At 52.8% G+C, this 16,991-nt stretch overlaps 1 protein-coding gene across 1 annotated transcript; it reads left to right on the top strand.

The window, feature by feature from the left end:
* Window positions 1-10,007: 10,007 nt before the first annotated feature.
* On the top strand, window positions 10,008-16,124 carry LOC136566153 (uncharacterized). The gene is made up of 14 exons (XM_066565168.1): window positions 10,008-10,086; window positions 10,652-10,843; window positions 11,354-11,545; window positions 11,757-11,865; window positions 12,033-12,118; window positions 13,082-13,141; window positions 13,241-13,267; window positions 13,374-13,437; window positions 13,590-13,700; window positions 13,913-14,104; window positions 14,315-14,410; window positions 14,649-14,744; window positions 15,592-15,803; window positions 15,920-16,124. Exons 1-14 carry the CDS (start codon window positions 10,008-10,010, stop codon window positions 15,922-15,924), a joined length of 1,521 nt encoding a protein of 506 aa, XP_066421265.1. The 3' UTR covers window positions 15,925-16,124.
* Window positions 16,125-16,991: the final 867 nt, after the last annotated feature.

Here is a 16,991-nt window from a genome sequence, read left to right as displayed (position 1 = left end):
CTGCCCACTGACCAGAAGACAGCTGCCAAACATGGCTAATAGAATACATCTTGCCCTGCAATCTGGGACACGGTGTTTTAATATTTTACAGAAAATTAAATATGTGTAGGCTTGGGGCCGGTACCCGTGGTGCTGGTATTGCACTGGCACTGTCCCTGTCCCCAGGGGACAAACCCGCTGCCGTGGCTGATGTCACACAGGACATGTCACAGGGTTAATGAGATGTGGCTGCTCACAGCCGTTCCTCATTACCAGGAGTCAGGCAATCAAAGGAAAAAACAGCAAACGAGAAGGAAAATGCTTTTATTTGCTTCACTGACTGCTGACAGCACATCTGTGGTTCGTTACCTGCCAGCAAATAACTAAGGAGGTGTTTCCCACCCTGGATCCAGCCTGGGGCTAAAACAGGGATTTTCTTCTCTGGGAAAGTAGTTTTGGAAAAACTCTGTTGGTCCGTGCTCACTGCCAGCCTCAGAAGAAAATAATGAAGTGACACAAGTAAGGAGCTTGGGGCAGCAGGACCAGGAGGCTCTCCCCGAGCCTGTGAGTGACAGTGTTCCCCACCCTGGCTGCTCTCCGTGTTCTGACGGAGATTTCAGCTCCGTGGGTGTCCTGGGAAGGCTTCCACAGCTCCAGAGGTTTGGTGGAGCCTGCAGAGCATCCCCTCCCAGCCCTGGCAGGCAGCAGGGCTCCAGGAGGAGCACAGCACTCGCTGCAATGACGGCTGGAGCAGCAGGATGGGGGGGACCCCCTGACCCCCCGAGCTCTGGGGTGTTCTCTGGCCACCCCGTGCTGCTCCTGGCCGTGCTGGGGCTCCTCAGCATTCCTGTGGCTCACGGTGAGTACGGGGCCGTGGGAAGGACCAGGGACACCTGCCTGGATCCCACCTGGCTGCTCCGGGGCTGGGCTGGGGCTGTCACGGACCCAGCCCTGGCTGCTGCCTTCCCTCGGGGGAACCCTGGGCCATCCCAGCACCCTCCTGGGGCGGGGACGGGGCCAGAGAAGGGGCTCCTCACCTGAGCAGGTGCTCTCCTGCCGCAGGTGACTGCGGGCCCCCTCCTGCCATGAACCACTCCAGGCCCTCCAGCAGCTCCAGCAGCTTCCCGGTGGGATCCAGGGTGACGTTCACCTGCTCGGGGGGAGCCCGCAGGATCCCGGGGCTGCCGGACACCGTGCAGTGCCTGCCCGGCGACATCTGGTCCAGGCTGGCCGAGCCCTGCGGCCGTAAATACCTTCCTTTATATCTGAGACACGGCCCCGGGGGAGCATCCCTGTCCCTCCTGCTGGCTGTGCTGCGCTGCCACCTTCCCTGTCCCCGGGACAAACCCTCTGTGCGGCACTGTCCCTGCCCTGGGGACAAACCCTCTGTGCGGCACTGTCCCTGTCCCCGGGACAAACCCTCTGCCCTCCTGTCCCTGCCCAGGGGACAAACCCTCTGTCCTGGCACTGTCCCTGCCCTGGGGACAAACCCTCTGTGCGGCACTGTCCCTGTCCCCGGGACAAACCCTCTGTGCGGCACTGTCCCTGCCCTGGGGACAAACCCTCTGTCCTGGCACTGTCCCTGCCCTGGGGACAAACCCTCTGTGCGGCACTGTCCCTGCCCTGGGGACAAACCCTCTGTCCTGCTGTCCCTGCCCAGGGGACAAACCCTCTGCCCTCCTGTCCCTGCCCAGGGGACAAACCCTCTGCCCTGGCACTGTCCCTGCCCTGGGGACAAACCCTCTGTGCGGCACTGTCCCTGCCCCAAGGGACAAACCCTCTGTCCTGGCACTGTCCCTGCCCTGGGGACAAACCCTCTGTCCTGCTGTCCCTGCCCAGGGGACAAACCCTCTGTCCTGGCACTGTCCCTGCCCAGGGGACAAACCCTCTGTCCTGCTGTCCCTGCCCTGGGGACAAACCCTCTGTCCTGCTGTCCCTGCCCTGGGGACAAACCCTCTGTCCTGGCACTGTCCCTGCCCTGGGGACAAACCCTCTGTCCTGCTGTCCCTGCCCTGGGGACAAACCCTCTGTCCTGGCACTGTCCCTGCCCTGGGGACAAACCCTCTGCCCTGCTGTCCCTCACAGCCCCTGGTGGCTGCAGGGGTGGCAGAGGGCTCAGTCAGGGATGGGGCTGAGGGTTTCTGTGCCCCCAGCTCATGCATGGTCTCCCCATGTCCTGCTGGCCCCTCCCCGGGCTCCTGACCCCCCTCCATCCCTGCTCTGGTGCCTGCAGCCGGCTGGCAGCCTGGCAAGGAGCCCGAGTTCACCTGGCCCCAGCACCAGGAGCTCTCCAGAAGCGTTCCCATGGTCTCAGGGAGTGTTTGGTGGGCAGCTGCTGGTGGGCAGCTCTGTCAGGCTGCCTCTCCTTGGCTGCCAGGGAGCTGTGCTGCCCCAATCAGGCTGAGGTTTGCTGCCCTGTCCAAGGAGGATGAGAGGAGGAATTTCTTCCCTGTTGGCACCAACGTGAGCTACGTCTGCCGGCCCGGCTACGAGAACTCCTCGGAGAGCTCCCCCTCCAGCACCTGCCTGGAGAACCTGACGTGGTCACAGCCTGCTGAGCTGTGCAGGAGTGAGTATTTCTGCTGCCCCACGCCCCAAAAAAGCAGATCTGGCTGCTCCCAAAACACAGCCTGGTCATTATCATCCCAACAGCTCCATTAGCATGAAATTGGGGGATATTCCTTGTCATTCCTGTTTAAGATTGAACAGAAGTATCTGCTTAATATTAAATAGGAATGACAAGGAATGTAATTTGGTTGATGTTTTTTTTGGTTTTCCTGCTGGCATAAACAGCTCTGGTTTGATTTTCATGCTAGGGAATGTTTGGTTGGACTCAGAGATCTCAGAGGTCTTTTCCAACCTTTTTGTGGTCCTAAAGATGTTTTCACTGGGACATGGCACAGGCAGGGGACAAATCCCGATTTGCTATTGTAGCCCTGAACTTCAACATGAAGGCAAAGCATTCTCTTGGTGACACTCATGGAATATTGAGACTGGTGATGGGACAGGAATATTTTTTCACAGTCGAGTACCTTGTTCCTAATCCACTGGGATGGAAACCCCTCTGTGGGTGTGGAGCATTTTGGGATCCCCACCTTGGGCTCCTGCCAGCCTGGCTGTGGTGCCCATGGCGTAAAACGCCCTGGAAGCTTTGGGAATTCCCCAGAGCCTCTGTCTCGTGTCCCATTCAGCCTCTTCTGTGTCCCCAGGGAGGTCCTGTGGCACCCCAGGAGCGCTGCCCGGGGGCAGGACGGGGCCCCTCAGGGACCTGCAGCTGGGAGCACGGGTGGAAGTGTTCTGTGAGGATGGGTGAGTGCTGGCACACGGCTCCAGAGGGGCACACAGCTGCAGGGAGGGCACCAGGGCCAGGACTCAGAGCCACCTTTTCCTCCAAGTGCCACCCAGAGGAGCTCTGAGTGCCCATCCCAACAGGAGCAGTTGGTTGTACTCACAGCTGATAACTCGAGACTTCAATACCCCTTATTTAAAATAATTCAGCTTAAGAGAGTTGACATATATATTGAACAAAAAGGGTTACATTGGGATTTCTAAAATCCATTAAAGTTCAGCTGGAAAAGTGCAGTGAAGCATAATTTCCACAGTCAGGAGCTGACTCATGGCTGCTGCCTGCTTTCAATCAGGGCCCAAATGCAGCGGACAGGCCCTGAAATTTTAATCTCTTGCCACTCCAGCCAGTGTTCCTCCCTCCAGCAGGAAGCAGCTGGCATCATCTGGCTGGTGCTGCCCAGCTCCAGATGTAGCAGAGAGGTTTTGTCTCTCCCTTGGGATGCAATTGAGAAAATGAGAGTGTGTCCCACCCTGCTGGGGCTGAGCTCAGCTTTGGAAACCCATGTCAGGGTGGAGGGATCCTGTTGCTCATGGGAGTTAGGTCAGATATTATCATTATCCATCCTGGCCAGATGCTGAGGGTTTCTGCACAGGAGGATGATTCACAATGGGGAAGGTGTCAGCTGCCCCTGAGCTTCCAGCAAACCAGTGCAGGAGCCACTTTAATTAAATATGGATTGATCCCTGCTGCCCCTCACTGGTCCTGGAGTACAGGAGGATCTGTCTGAATCTCGATTGGGTTGGAACAGACCTTAAAACTCATCCAGTGCCATCCCCTGCCATGGCAGGGACACCTTCCACTGTCCCAGGTGGCTCCTCCCTTGTCACCTCACCCCTGAGGTGACAGCAGCGTGGGAAAGGCCCTGGATGGGGACAGGGTCAATCCCAGCACTGCTGTCAACCAGGAGCAGGCAGGGTTGGAGGCCCTGATTCAGCAAATCCGCGTGGGAATCCGTCCCTCAGCTCAGCCTAGCCCTGTCTGGCATGCCCAGAGCATTCTGCCAGCCTCAGCTCCAATTTCTCCCTTCCCTGCCATGGAAAATGCAGAGTCAGAGCAGGGAACCACCAAAAATAGATGAACACAGATCCTGACAGGAGTTCTGTTCACCAGCAGTGTCCGCAGCTCTGCTTGTTTAAAACTGCCTCTCCCACACTCCTGATCATGCTTGTACTGGAGGTGGGTGGGAAATATTCCCAGGTTTTGGACAGTTACACTGATTTTCTCTTGTGTATTTTAGGTACAAATTAGTTGGGAATAATTTCATCTGGTGCCAGCTGAAAGGAAACGATGTTGAATGGAGCAAACTTCCAACTTGTGAATGTGAGATTCATCTTCAATTGTGAGATTAAACCTTTTTACTTCACTCCAGCAGATCCTGCGTCTCCATGTCCAGTCCAAAGCTCTCTTTGGATTGTTTTTTGTGGATATTCTGTGGCTGATCTGTCCCCAAAAGCACAGCTGAGAAATGCCCATTCTGCTGCTGTTTCAGCAGCTTTGTTCCCACAAAATCAACATTTTTGTCATGACTGAAGGTGATGGGGTGAGATTTCCAGGAATCCTGAGTGTGGCAAGCTGCTGTTTATTTGTTGTGGCAAATAAAGAGAGGGAGAAGAGAGGGAGGAAAGTGTGAGAAGAGAAACACTTGGGGAGCAAACCAGAGAGAAGAACTGGGACAGACAGCAGTGCTTTACCCACCCAGTGCTGTCACCCACCTGCGCTGTCCAAAGTTTGTCCCCAAGAACCTCGGGCAGACTCAAACTTTTTGTATTTTTTATTAAAACCGGAGCTTTAGCAAACACATTGCCTTTCTCTCCTGCAGTAATTACCTGCTCCCCACCTCCTCCAATCAGCCACGGGAGACACGATGGGGAAGGAGTTCAGATTTTTGCTTATAACTCCACGGTGAACTACAGCTGTGACCTCAACTTCCAGCTGGTGGGGAATGGGAGCATCCAGTGTGGGAGCAGGGACAAAACCAGCGGGGTGTGGAGTGGAGCCACACCCGAGTGCAAAGGTGGTTTCATCCCAGTTCAGTGGCTGAAATTATTTATTATTTGTTATTTATTATTTATTATTTATTATTTATTATTTATTATTTATTATTTATTATTTATTATTTATTATTTATTATTTATTTATATCTGATATTTATTATTTATTATTGATTAATTATTTTGTATTTAGTATTTTGTATTTCGTATTTATTTCTTAGTATTTATTATTTATTATTTAGTATTTATTACTTAGTATTTAGTATTAGTTTGGTATTCGGGTGAAATTTATTATTTATTATTTAGTACTTAGTATTTCGTATTTATTTCTTAGTATTTATTATTTAGTATTTAGTATTTATTACTTAGTATTTAGTATTAGTTTGGTATTCGGGTGAAATTTATTATTTAATATTTAGTACTTAGTATTTCATATTTAGTATTTTGTATTTATTTCTTAGTATTTATTATTTAGTATTTATTACTTAGTATTTAGTATTAGTTTGGTATTTAGGATGAACCAGCTTAAAATTTTGTGGGTATGAAGAGCAGGAGGGGTCAAACACAAGTGGTAAGGAAATTTTAAAGGGGAAAAAGGCAGTGCTGGAGCAAGGACTGGGTGGGCTCTGAAGGAAGGAGGAGTGCTCTGAGCAATGCTCCCTCTCTGTCCCCCAGAGAAAAGCTCAGCTGTCAGACTTGGAGCAAAAGACGCGGAGAGGAGAGCTCCTCCCAAAAGTGAGTTGAAATCACTCGACGTTGAATCAAGTCCATTTATTTTCCTCCTTTATCGCTTTTTTAGGAAAGGCCACCCGGTGAATTTGACCCCGTGAATTCCATTTTCTCAGGTCCCCATGGAAATGGAGCCCAGCCCTCTAAGAAGGGTCTCCTGTGGGAGAGGAAGCTCAGCTTCTATAAAAAGGCACTGCAAAACAGCATCCAACCCTCCCAGCCCTCCTCCTTCTTCAGGAAACCAGGTCAGTCCTGGAGGGACAGCGACATCAGTGCCACCTCCTGGTTACCCCCATCCCTAAAAACCAGAATTTTCTTTTTTCCCTCCCGTATTTCTCTTCAGTGAGCAGGAACTGGGCTGCCTCAGAGTTCAGATTTGTTCTACCTCTGTACAAATCCCCAAAATCCTATTCTGGGCCCAGCAAAGGATCCATGTGTCCTCTGAAGTACATGGGGATCCTTCCCGCACCTGGTTGCTTGCAGAAGTTAAAACGGCCCAAATTTCCATCATTTTGTGGAAGTGAGTGGGGTTTTTGTCATGTTCTTCTCTTCTGTAAGTTTTCTCTAATGTATAATTTACATTTTTTGCTGGTTGGGCATCTGGTTCACAGCTCAGCTTTGACTGCACTGATCTCCCATTCTCATAAAAAGCTTTGCTTTGTCTGAAATACATTTTAACTTATTGATTATTTCCTTGCCCTTATGTTATTACAGACTTTTTTTTTTTTTAACTCATGTTTTGGGCATTTTGAAAAGCAAGAGAGAACTTTGTACCACGTAGCCCTGGGAGTGCCAGGGCTCCGGGTGCTGATGCCAGCCTTGTTCCCCACAGGGAGCTCATGCACAGCCAGGAGAAGCTGGACATGGTGGAAGTCCTGGTCCCCCAGATTCCCCACCCGCTGCAGAGGATAATTTTGCCCATGAAAAGGGAGAATGTTGGCTTTGTGGGAAGTGCTGGGAGCTGTAATTGTCTCACTGTAAGTGGGGAAGACACAACACACATGGGAGGATCTCAGTACCCCACTGAGGGATGGTGAAAATTGTTCCTCTGGTGTCAGGGTCAAGCTGAGTTTGCCCATCCCTGAGTTTTGTCTTTTGGGTCAAAACCAGAAAATCTTTTACCATTCCTGACCCGATCCAAAAGTGCCCCATGCAGTGGTCACACTTATTAGGACTCCTTCTCCTTGCTTTAAGGTAAAAGATGACCTAAATCAGCTCGGTCCCACCTGTAAGATGTAATTTTTTAATGATGATGTTTTAGCATGCCAAGAAATCGATGGAAAATTATTCCTAAAAGTGTTTATTGGCTGATTTCCATATTTGCTCCTCCCACCCGAGTTTTCCTTTCAGCGGTTGCCTCCCAGCATCCCGATCCAGCTGCGATTCCTGCTGACCCCGCCAGGGTTTCAGAGGCTGCTGCAGAATTCCCCCGGAGCCCGGCTGTGTCCTGCCCAGCCTGACGCGGTGTTTCCAGGCCCGCAGGTTTTTCTGCTCACTGGCAACACCACAACAAACCCTAAACACAGCCCCAGCCTCCCTGGGGAGGGAAATGCTCCCTGAACTCTCCAGGAATTCCTGGCTGCAGCTGATCCAGCTGTGGATCCAGCTGCCAGCAGGGAAAAGCAAAGCAAGGGCTTCCCTGTCCTGCAGGGTTTGTATTGTCCTCTTGTATTTATTTTAGGAAACCATGGTACTTGGGATATTACACTGTTTAATCTTCATATCTTGAGTGGTTTAAGCCCTTTCTTTAGCAAAAGCTTCTTCGTGTATCAGCCCAAAGTTCCTTGCACTTTTCATTTCTACCACAGGAAGATAAAGCCACGTGTGGGCCGGGTATCTCTGATCTCATAACGCAAAGGAGCCACTTCTGCTTTCCAGAGGGAGGGAGGCAGCTCAGTCCTGCTGTGAGCACATCAACCAAGCACAGACACAGAAATACAACTCCTAAATATCCTCCCCAGGGCTGCCACCCTGCAACAGAGGGACTGGAAAAGTCATGTGTGTTCTTTTGGCTGCCTACTCCAATTTTGTCCTGTAAAGACCTCAAACTCCCAAAGCCTTTCTGGGTTTTTATTTCTATTTAGTAATAAATGGTAATTGCTTATAAAGGGTACTCTGTGAATTCAACTCCCTGCTGTTTTCTCATCATATCTTATTCTCTTTTTCAAGAAGAAATCAGCTTTAAGGTATATCCTGGCAATGATCAGATTCAACGCTCACTCAGTTCTTTATCACTCTGAACATTTATTTTCTAAATGCCATCCATAGCAAGTTAAACTTGGTTACATATTTCAAAAAAGTAGTAAAGGAGAAAAGCAGGAATGTGTTTCTGGGAAGTCTGGAAAAGGCAGCTGGAGTTACACCTCCCCTAATCCTGTTCAGCCACCCTGGGACTGAGCCCTGCATGCCCTGAGCTGAGGCTGAGCTCAGGCAGACCCAGGCTCAGCTCAGGCAGACCCGGGCTCAGCTCAGGCAGACCCAGGCTCAGCTCAGGCAGACCCGGGCTCAGCTCAGGCAGACCCAGGCTCAGCTCAGGCAGACCCGGGCTCAGCTCAGGCAGACCCGGGCTCAGCTCAGGCAGACCCGGGCTCAGCTCAGGCAGACCCGGGCTCAGCTCAGGCAGACCCGGGCTCAGCTCAGGCAGACCCGGGCTCAGCTCAGGAGGTGTTGGGAGCTGAGTTCCCGGGGCAGTCCCGGGGCAGCTCCAGCGCTGTTTTTGCTGTTGGGCTTTGCCGCCTCCCGCTGCTCCCCGTGTGTGACCCCAGCAGCTGCCCGGGCTGATCCCCGCGCTGCGGGGACGGGTGGCAGGGCCAGATAAAGCTGCTGGCCCTCGGTGGCCGGGCAGGGACAGAGCTGCTATCGGGGCCTCAGCCACCGCCCGGGAGGAGCCGCTGCTCCCGCGGCTCCTGCGGCAAAACGGGGCAGCGAATGTGGGTGCACAGGGCAGGGCTGCGCCCGGCCAGGGGGCAGAGATGTCTCCTGTTCCCTCCCCAAGCAGAAAACAGCCTGTTTTCTGGTGTTTTCTGGTGTTTTCTGGGGTTTTCTGGGTTTCAGCCTGTGAGCAAGGGCATTTTCACTCGGTTCTGACTGCAGCCACTCCCTGCGGGGGCTCAGCATCACGCAGAGTCTTTTGCCAAATACTTTTCAGCATCTTCCTGCTCCGTGCCAAAGTCACAGCCCTTAGCTAATACAGGACAATTCCCCAGAATTTAAAGGTGTTTTTTTTCTTCCTGTTAACAGATTCCTTTTGCCTTATGCAGCCACCGTCCCCATTCAGGCCAGTGAGCTGTGAAAATGCAGCCAAGGTCTCTCCATGGAATTTGTCACCGTGTTTACAAGGGAGTGTTTTACAGGGAAACGTTATCCAAGGTGCTGGATTCCTTCCTTCGGAAACCACCTCTGTGTCTCATTGTTACATCTGATTGGAACTTAAATTGTATAGGAAAGGAAAATAAAGTGGAAATTAAAAAGAAATAAATAAAAGGGGTGAGTTGGTAAGTTTGAGCAGAGGAAACATCGCGGTTTCCTGGATAACCAAGGGAAACAGGAAGGTGCAGGTCGGCTGCTGCTGGCTGCCCTCTCCTTGGACTGGGAGGACACATTCCCCTTCCTGTCCTTTTAGGTTTGGGTATTTTCTTTTCCTTTGCGGCTTGGCAGCTTTGGAGGGAGGGGGATCTTTCCTGGAAGTGCAGAGTGAGGCTGAGAAGGAGAGGCTGAGGCAGCGGATTCCCGGGGAGCCGCTCCTTGGGATGCCAGACGCGCCTGGCACCGCTCACCCCGCGCGTTCCACACCCAGCCCTGCTCCCCACCGCGCTCACGGCTTTCGTCAGAGCCTTCCCGGAGCTGAGCTGAGCTCAGCTGAGCCGGGCTGGCCGGGAGGGGCGGGCGGGGGCACCGCGGAGCTCGGAGCAGCCCCGCGGGAGTGGCTCCGCTGCCCGGGCAGTGCCGGGGGACCCGCGATGGGCTCCGGCCGCCGCTGCTCGCTGCTGCCGCTGCTGCTGGTGCTGCTGGTGCTGCTGGAGCTGCCCGCGGCGTGGGGTGAGCCCCTGGAGGGGAACGGGGTGCGGGGAGCCGGGCACACTGGGCTGGGCTCTCCGTGCATGTGGGAGCGCTCTCTGCGCCTGTGGGTATGCGAGTGTAGGATCTGTGTGCTATCCACGGCAGTGTGGGTTATCCATGGCAGTGTGGGTTATCCATGGAAGTGTGGGTTATCCACAGGAGGGTGGGTTATCCATGGCAGTGTGGGTTATCCATGGGAATGTGGGTAATCCACAGGAGTGTGGGTTATCCACGGGAGTGTGGGTTATCCATGGGAGTGTGTGTTATCCATGGCAGTGTGGGTTATTCTTGGGAATGTGGGTAATCCACGGGAGTGTGGGTTATCCATGGGAGTGTGGGTTATCCATGGGAATGTGGGTTATCCATGGGAGTGTGGGTTATTCTTGGGAATGTGGGTTATCCATGGGAGTGTGGGTTATCCACGGGAGTGTGGATTATCCATGGGAGTGTGGGTTATCCACGGCAGTGTGGGTTATCCACGGCAGTGTGTGTGATATATATATGCAGAAGGAGCCCTGCTAAATCTCCTTTTATTTTCCCACAGGGGACTGTGGGCCACTGCCAAATATCAGCCACGCCGAGCCCCGGGGGGACACCAAACACCAGCAGAGCTTCAGTGTGGGCTCCACAGTGACCTTCGGCTGCGTCCCAGGTTACACCAAGCTCCCCTTTCTCTCCAACACCATCCGGTGCCTGTCGAACTCCCGCTGGTCCAGCCTGCCAGAGTTCTGTGGCCGTGAGTGTTTCCCTTTCTCTGACACAGGAGGGTGCGGGCTGCTTGTGGGAACACCCACAGCTTTGGCAATCGCTGCCTCAGGGGTTTCCTCATCACACAGGATGAAGTGGTCTGGCCACTTCTCTTGCTGCCCCTTTTTCCTACACTCCACCGAAGCCGCTGGAGCCACTTGCGTGGCACTTGTGTGTTAATGAAAATAGAGGAACAGCTTGGGAAGAGCATGGAAAAGGGGAGGGAATGCAGGGGCAGAGCACTGAGTGACCAAAGGGTTAACCAGGCTGGGAGGTTTGGCTTTGGGGATTTGGAAACTTCTCCAGTGAGAACTGGCTGCACTTCCCCCACCTCAGACAATTCCCTGCTGGAAGTGGCCAGGGAGGAGGGCATGTTTGGGGGGTCCATGCTCTTAGTGAGACTCGTGTGTTATCACTCGGATTTATGTTTACAGCTGAAAGCAAAATGTTGTTATTTTTGCTCTGTAACCGGACATTTGTGTGTCTCTGTGGTGGCCAGGCAGCTGTCCCACACCCAGATCTGTGCCATTTGCTGCACTATCACCAGAAGACAAAATGCAGAATTTTTACGCCGTTAACACCACGGTGAGGTACATTTGTCGCCAAGGTTATGACAACACCACAGCCCAGCCCCCCACCAGCACCTGTTTGGACAACTTAACGTGGACAGAAGTTCCTGAACTGTGTCAGAGTGAGTGTCCCTGTCCCCATCTCATTTCATTTTCCCCAATGCTGTGTTCCAAGTGCCATGCCTGTATTTTAAAATTGCTCTTTTCTAATGACATTTAACATGAAATGCCATTAACTGCCTGATTTGACATTGCCATACCGCCAGGAAAACTAAGTTTGTGGGGCTTTTCCCAGCCTCATGGTGCCCTAAGGATAATCTTACTCTTTTTTAGAGAAATCTTGTGGTATTCCAGCCAATCCAGAACATGGCCAAGTCACCCTAAAAGATATCCCAAAAGATCATCTGCTGGGTGGAACAGCCAGAGTGGTTTGTGACCATGGGTGAGTGTGAAGTCACTTCCCTCTGCATCCCAGCTGCCTGGTCAGAGTCACTGGGGTGTGAACTGGGACATGGGGCTCTGCCCATGCAGTCCTCAGCACCTCTGTGGTGACATATTCTTGGTTGGTGACAACCAGCTGATTTTGGGATGTGCCTTTTGTCCCCGCAGGTACAGATTAAAGGGAGCATCACCTTCCATCAGGTGTCTCCTACAGGGCGACAAAGCTGTCTGGAGTCCTCTTCCAGCTTGTCAGGGTGAGTGAAGTTGTCCAGTGCTTGACTGGAAAAAACAAATATTCCAACATAGAAATTCTGAATTTTTGGTTTACTTCACTAAGTGAAGTCAGGCCAGCATCTCTGCAAGGGGACAGCTGCTGTCACAAGCAGGGAGTCCCCAGGAGCATCACTGGTTCCTGTGCAAGCCTGGCAGGAGCAGTCTCTGCTGAGAAGAGCATCCCAGGGGTCCCCTCCTGAGTTCTCTCCTCTTTCTCCCGCAGTGATTTCCTGCCCCCCCCCTCCAGCCATCCCCCACGGGCAGCACAGTGGGAACGGCTCGGAGGAGTTCGCGCTGGGCTCCGTCACAACCTACACGTGTGAGCCGGGGCTGGAGCTGGTGGGACAGGACACGCTGCGCTGCACCGGCGACAGCGGCGACAGCGGCGACAGCGGCACCTGGAGCGGGGCCCCGCCCGCCTGCCGGGGTGAGCCCCATCCCGCTCACAGCCGCCCCTTCCTTCCCCCGCAGCTCGCTCCTGCTGGGCTGCCCTCGCTCCCGATCCCGTCCTGGCCGCACAGGGACTCTGCAGGGTTTGTTTCCAGGGCAGCAGCACCTGCTCTGCGAGGCGCCAGGCTCTGCTGAGGAGCACCAGGAGCAGAACCAGACTTGGTTTTATGTTTTCCCTTCAAGAGGAACAGGCAGAAATGTAATGAAGAATGTGAGAAATTATCGGTGGCTGCAAAGCTGGTGGAGGGAATTTAGAAAGGATTTATTTATGTCTCGGGTCCAACAACACCCAGGCAATAAAGCCGAGTGGAACAGCAGAATCCCCTCTGTCCTTAAGGCCTGGAGTGGCACAAGAGGTCCCTGCCACAGCCTGAGATGCACAAATCACCTGCCCATGTGATGTTTACTCCTCTCTGAACTATTTCATATATTTTGTACAAGCCGAGCACCATCTAAAATCACATTTTGAGAGCTTTTCTTTTGTCTCTCCCTAGTTAAAACCACAGCAGAGACAAACCAAACCAAACCCTCAGAAGACAATCCTTACTGGCTGGGTAAGAGCTCCATTTCTTAGAGGTCCTGTTAATTGCTGTAATTGCACCACATTTTGGCCTTCATATTTTTAACATCCCTTTCATTATTTTCCTCCCCAGCAAGCATCCTCATTCCGAGTTGCATTGGTAAGTAGCTTAAAATTGAAAATACACTTTCCTACCCCAAAGCTGTTTGCTGTTAAATACCTGGAGTCAATGGTTGATTTCACTCTCCCTTTCCCTTCTTTGTTAGTTCCCCCAGTAGCCCTTGGAATTCTAGCTGGGATCATCATGAGACGGAAAGAGAGTGAAAAGCAGTAAGCTGCCCCTCCAAAATCAGAACTTTCCCTGGGGATAAGTGGATTTTCCCTTTCAAACCGTATCCCTTCAGTATACTTGCATGGTTAGCATGATTTTTCCATGTTGTGACGTTTTTATTCTACAATTTTCACCCTTTCTGTCTCTCCAGCTCTTATAATGTGAATTCACAAAAGCAGGAGGTGAAGGGAAGGGATGCATCGATGCACCTGGAGGTTACAGATGAGAAGAAGCACCCCAAGCCCTGGAATTCCTATTTTTGGTAGGTTTGCTTGTTCATCTGCCCAAAACCTTGTGCCAGACTTACTTGTGACTATAGCCAGGGGTCTCACTGCTGCTGAGCTCACCTGTGCAGAAGATATTTGAACAGTTTTTGACTTTCAAATGCCACGATGAACACCCTGCTGTCCAAAGGGAGCCTCAGGAGGGTTTGGGGTTTGCTGGGTGGATTTCCCCCATCTCTCTCATCCACAGCCACACAGGGAAGTGCCACGTGTGTCCCAGCTGTGAGGAGCAGCTCCACAGTGACCTGGCCCCTCTCTCAGAGCCCCCACGCCACGGCTGTGCCACCTGCCAGGCCTGGCTGAGCTCCCAGCCCCACAAACCCCGCAGCTACTCGGTCCCCAGCATTGGTGGTGGGGACAGCCAGAGCCCAGCAGGCACCAGGTACAGATCCAACAGGGGAGCAAAACAAGGGGAAAGGGGGGAGGAAGCATCTCTATGTGCATAAAGTGAGTTTTGCAGTTGGAATTCATGTGGTTCCTGTCTTAGCAGGAGCAAGGGTTTGATATGGGGGAGCAGTGGCTCTGTTGGGCAGGAGGTGTTTTTGGGAAGCCACACACTCAGGCTCTGTGTGTTCTCCCTCTGTGTGTTCAGCTCTCCTGCCAAAGCTGTGGATGTGCTGAGGGCAGATGGCACAGGAGGAGCTGCTCCGTGGAGCAGTGAGGCAGAGCAGCCCATGGACCACCAAAGGTCAGCCTTCCACCTAAAAACACCCAGATGCCATGGGGGTCATGGGCAAAAATCAGTGAATTTCAGAACTGTGCTTATCAGAGAATCCCAGAGTGGTTTGGGTTGGAAGGGACCTTAAAGCTCATCTCATGCCACCCCAACACCTCCCACTATCCCAGGCTGTTCCAAGCCCCAGAACCATGGCCTGGAAGGCACATCCGTGCTCTCAGCGCTCATCCTCAATGGTTCTTCTCCACAGGGACCACATCTGTCCCATCTGTGAGAGCTGGCTCCGTGCCCACACTGGCCAGGGTGGCAGCAGTGCCGTGACACCGGGGGAGTGGCAGCACAAGGGGTGAGTGTGGCCAGGGCAGGCAGCTCCTGTCCAGCTCCTGTCAGCACTGCAGTGAGGGCCCAGAGCTCGCTGCTGAACTCAGAACACAAGTAGGTGGCAGTGTGTGAGTGTTGGTTGCTCCTCGCCCTGTGCCAGGGCAGAAGGGTGGTGCCTGCTCAAGCAGAGATGTGGGACTGGGTGAGGTTCACTCAGATGATGCTTGTGGGGTTTCCCTGGGTGTCTCTGGAGCATCCTGTGCTCCTCAGCTGTGCTCACCTGACTCAGCCTCGTGTTCTTTGGGGCTCTGGTTCTGAGCCCAGGTGAGACCCTGCAGTGGGAGCCTCTTCTCAGCCACTGCCCAGGGCTTTTCCCACCTGTGGGTGTGGTTCCTTTGCTTGTGGCAGGGTGAGGTTTTGGGCCAGAGAGGTGACGAGGTAAAGCTATTTGCTCAGTTTATTTATTTATCTTCTGACACTTGCCCATGTGAGTCCGGTGCTCTCTCAAGCTGGCAAAGCTTCCTCAACAGAGACACCACTGACAGAGCCAAATTCACATGAAAAACCAGATAAACATGGTTGGACATGTGGATCTGCTTGCTTTGGCTTTGGGAAGTGTGAACTCCTTGCTGCTGCATTTGCTTCGGGGTTTTTCCATGTATTCCTGTGAGTGCCTGCTCCACTGGCTGGGAGCCCCAGTCGTGGGGGAGCTGGTCCAGTTCTGCATTCTTGAATCTCTGCCTGTTGGAGTTTAAAAAGGGAAATAGTGAAGGAGAGCAGCTCTGTGGGTGCTGGAGCCTGTGCAGGGCGGCTTGGAGAGGGGCAGGTCCTGTCATGACCCTGCTGGGACTCACTCACCTCTCTCCCCACAGCCCCCAGGGCCCCGTCTGCGCCCCCTGCGTGGACAGACAGCTCCTGTCCCTCGTCCACGGGGACACAGCCAGCAGCCCCGTGTGTCCCCTGGCCGGGGAGGGGACCCCAGCCCACCTGGTCCCTCTGCACAGCCCCAGCTGCCACCTGTGCCCCGTGTGCTCGGTGCCCACCCACGCTCACCTGTGCCAGCCCCAGCGCCTGGCACCTGATGGTAGGAGCTGCTCGGGGCACCCCAAACACCCCGGGTCCCTGGGGAGGGGCACAGGGCTCCTCAAACCCTCCCCAGGCCGAGGGGCTCCCCCGATCCCTGCTTGTTTCCCGTTGCAGGATAAATCCAGGAGCTGAGGAGGGAAGGGGAGTTCAGCACCGATGCCTGGCAGGGATTCAGCTCTGAGCGCAATAAAGGGACCTCAAGTCAAGGCTCTGACTTCACCTGGGCTGGCAAAGAAGCAGAAAAACCAAACATACTTCAAACCCACCTCTCTGTTGGTTTAATGCCCGCTTTTTTGTTTATTTTTGTATGAACAAAGTATTTTTGCAGCTCTTAAAGTGAGACTTTAAAAAGTCAGTAAACGTTTCTTTGCGCTAGGAAAACAATTTCCACTTTGCACAATCTTACAAGATTTATTTGTATTTCTTAAACTACTTTTTTTAAACTGAAGTTCCTTTTCTAGTGTGCAGATAAAAGTGCAACATTTACAGTATTTATAGTAAAACTGTTTTGTAAATAAAAGGAATATAAAATAAAGAATACTGCTATCCTGGCTCTGGGTTTTTTTTCATATTTACTAATCAAGCCTTCCCATAGAGTGGCTTAAATGATTTTGCAGTCTCATTATTTGCCAGATGTAATCAAGTTCATTAATTGCTTCTGCTCAATTAATTGCTGCTGTTGCACTGGTGTCCAGTGCCTGAGCTTTCCTGGGAATTGTGATGATGGAGGTGGGGCAGGGCTCTGCTTTTCCCTCCTGACAAAGTGGCCTTGAAGCAGCGACTGCCAGGAAACCCTGGCACTGCTGTGTGGGACTGGAGTGCTTTGGAAGGCACCTGGAACGATGCTGAGAACTTATTATAAATTCAATATTCGTAATGGAATGCTGCTGAGAACTTCTGGAATGCTGCTCAGAACTCAAGGGCAGCAATCCCTGTGTGAAGCCATGGAGCTGCCAAGACCTTTGTCCTGGGAGCAGGACACCAACCCCACGGCTTTTGGGCGCTTTGTTTTCACCCTGCCTGCCCTGAGCCACTCGTGGCTGTGCTCAGGATGTGTGTGAGCATGGAGAGAGGTGAGGGAGGGACCATGTGGGCAAAAGGCCCTGGATTTGTCTGGCTGAGGGCAAGGCCATGCTGAGGCATTGGTGTCCTTTCCTGGCTCTAACTCAGCCTGGTTGAAGCTCAC

This window comes from Molothrus aeneus, chromosome 24 (genome assembly GCF_037042795.1).
Source record: "Molothrus aeneus isolate 106 chromosome 24, BPBGC_Maene_1.0, whole genome shotgun sequence".
NCBI lineage: Eukaryota > Metazoa > Chordata > Aves > Passeriformes > Icteridae > Molothrus > Molothrus aeneus.
The sequence above is the reverse complement of the archived record's forward strand: the minus strand, read 5'-3'. Positions and strand labels throughout refer to the sequence as shown.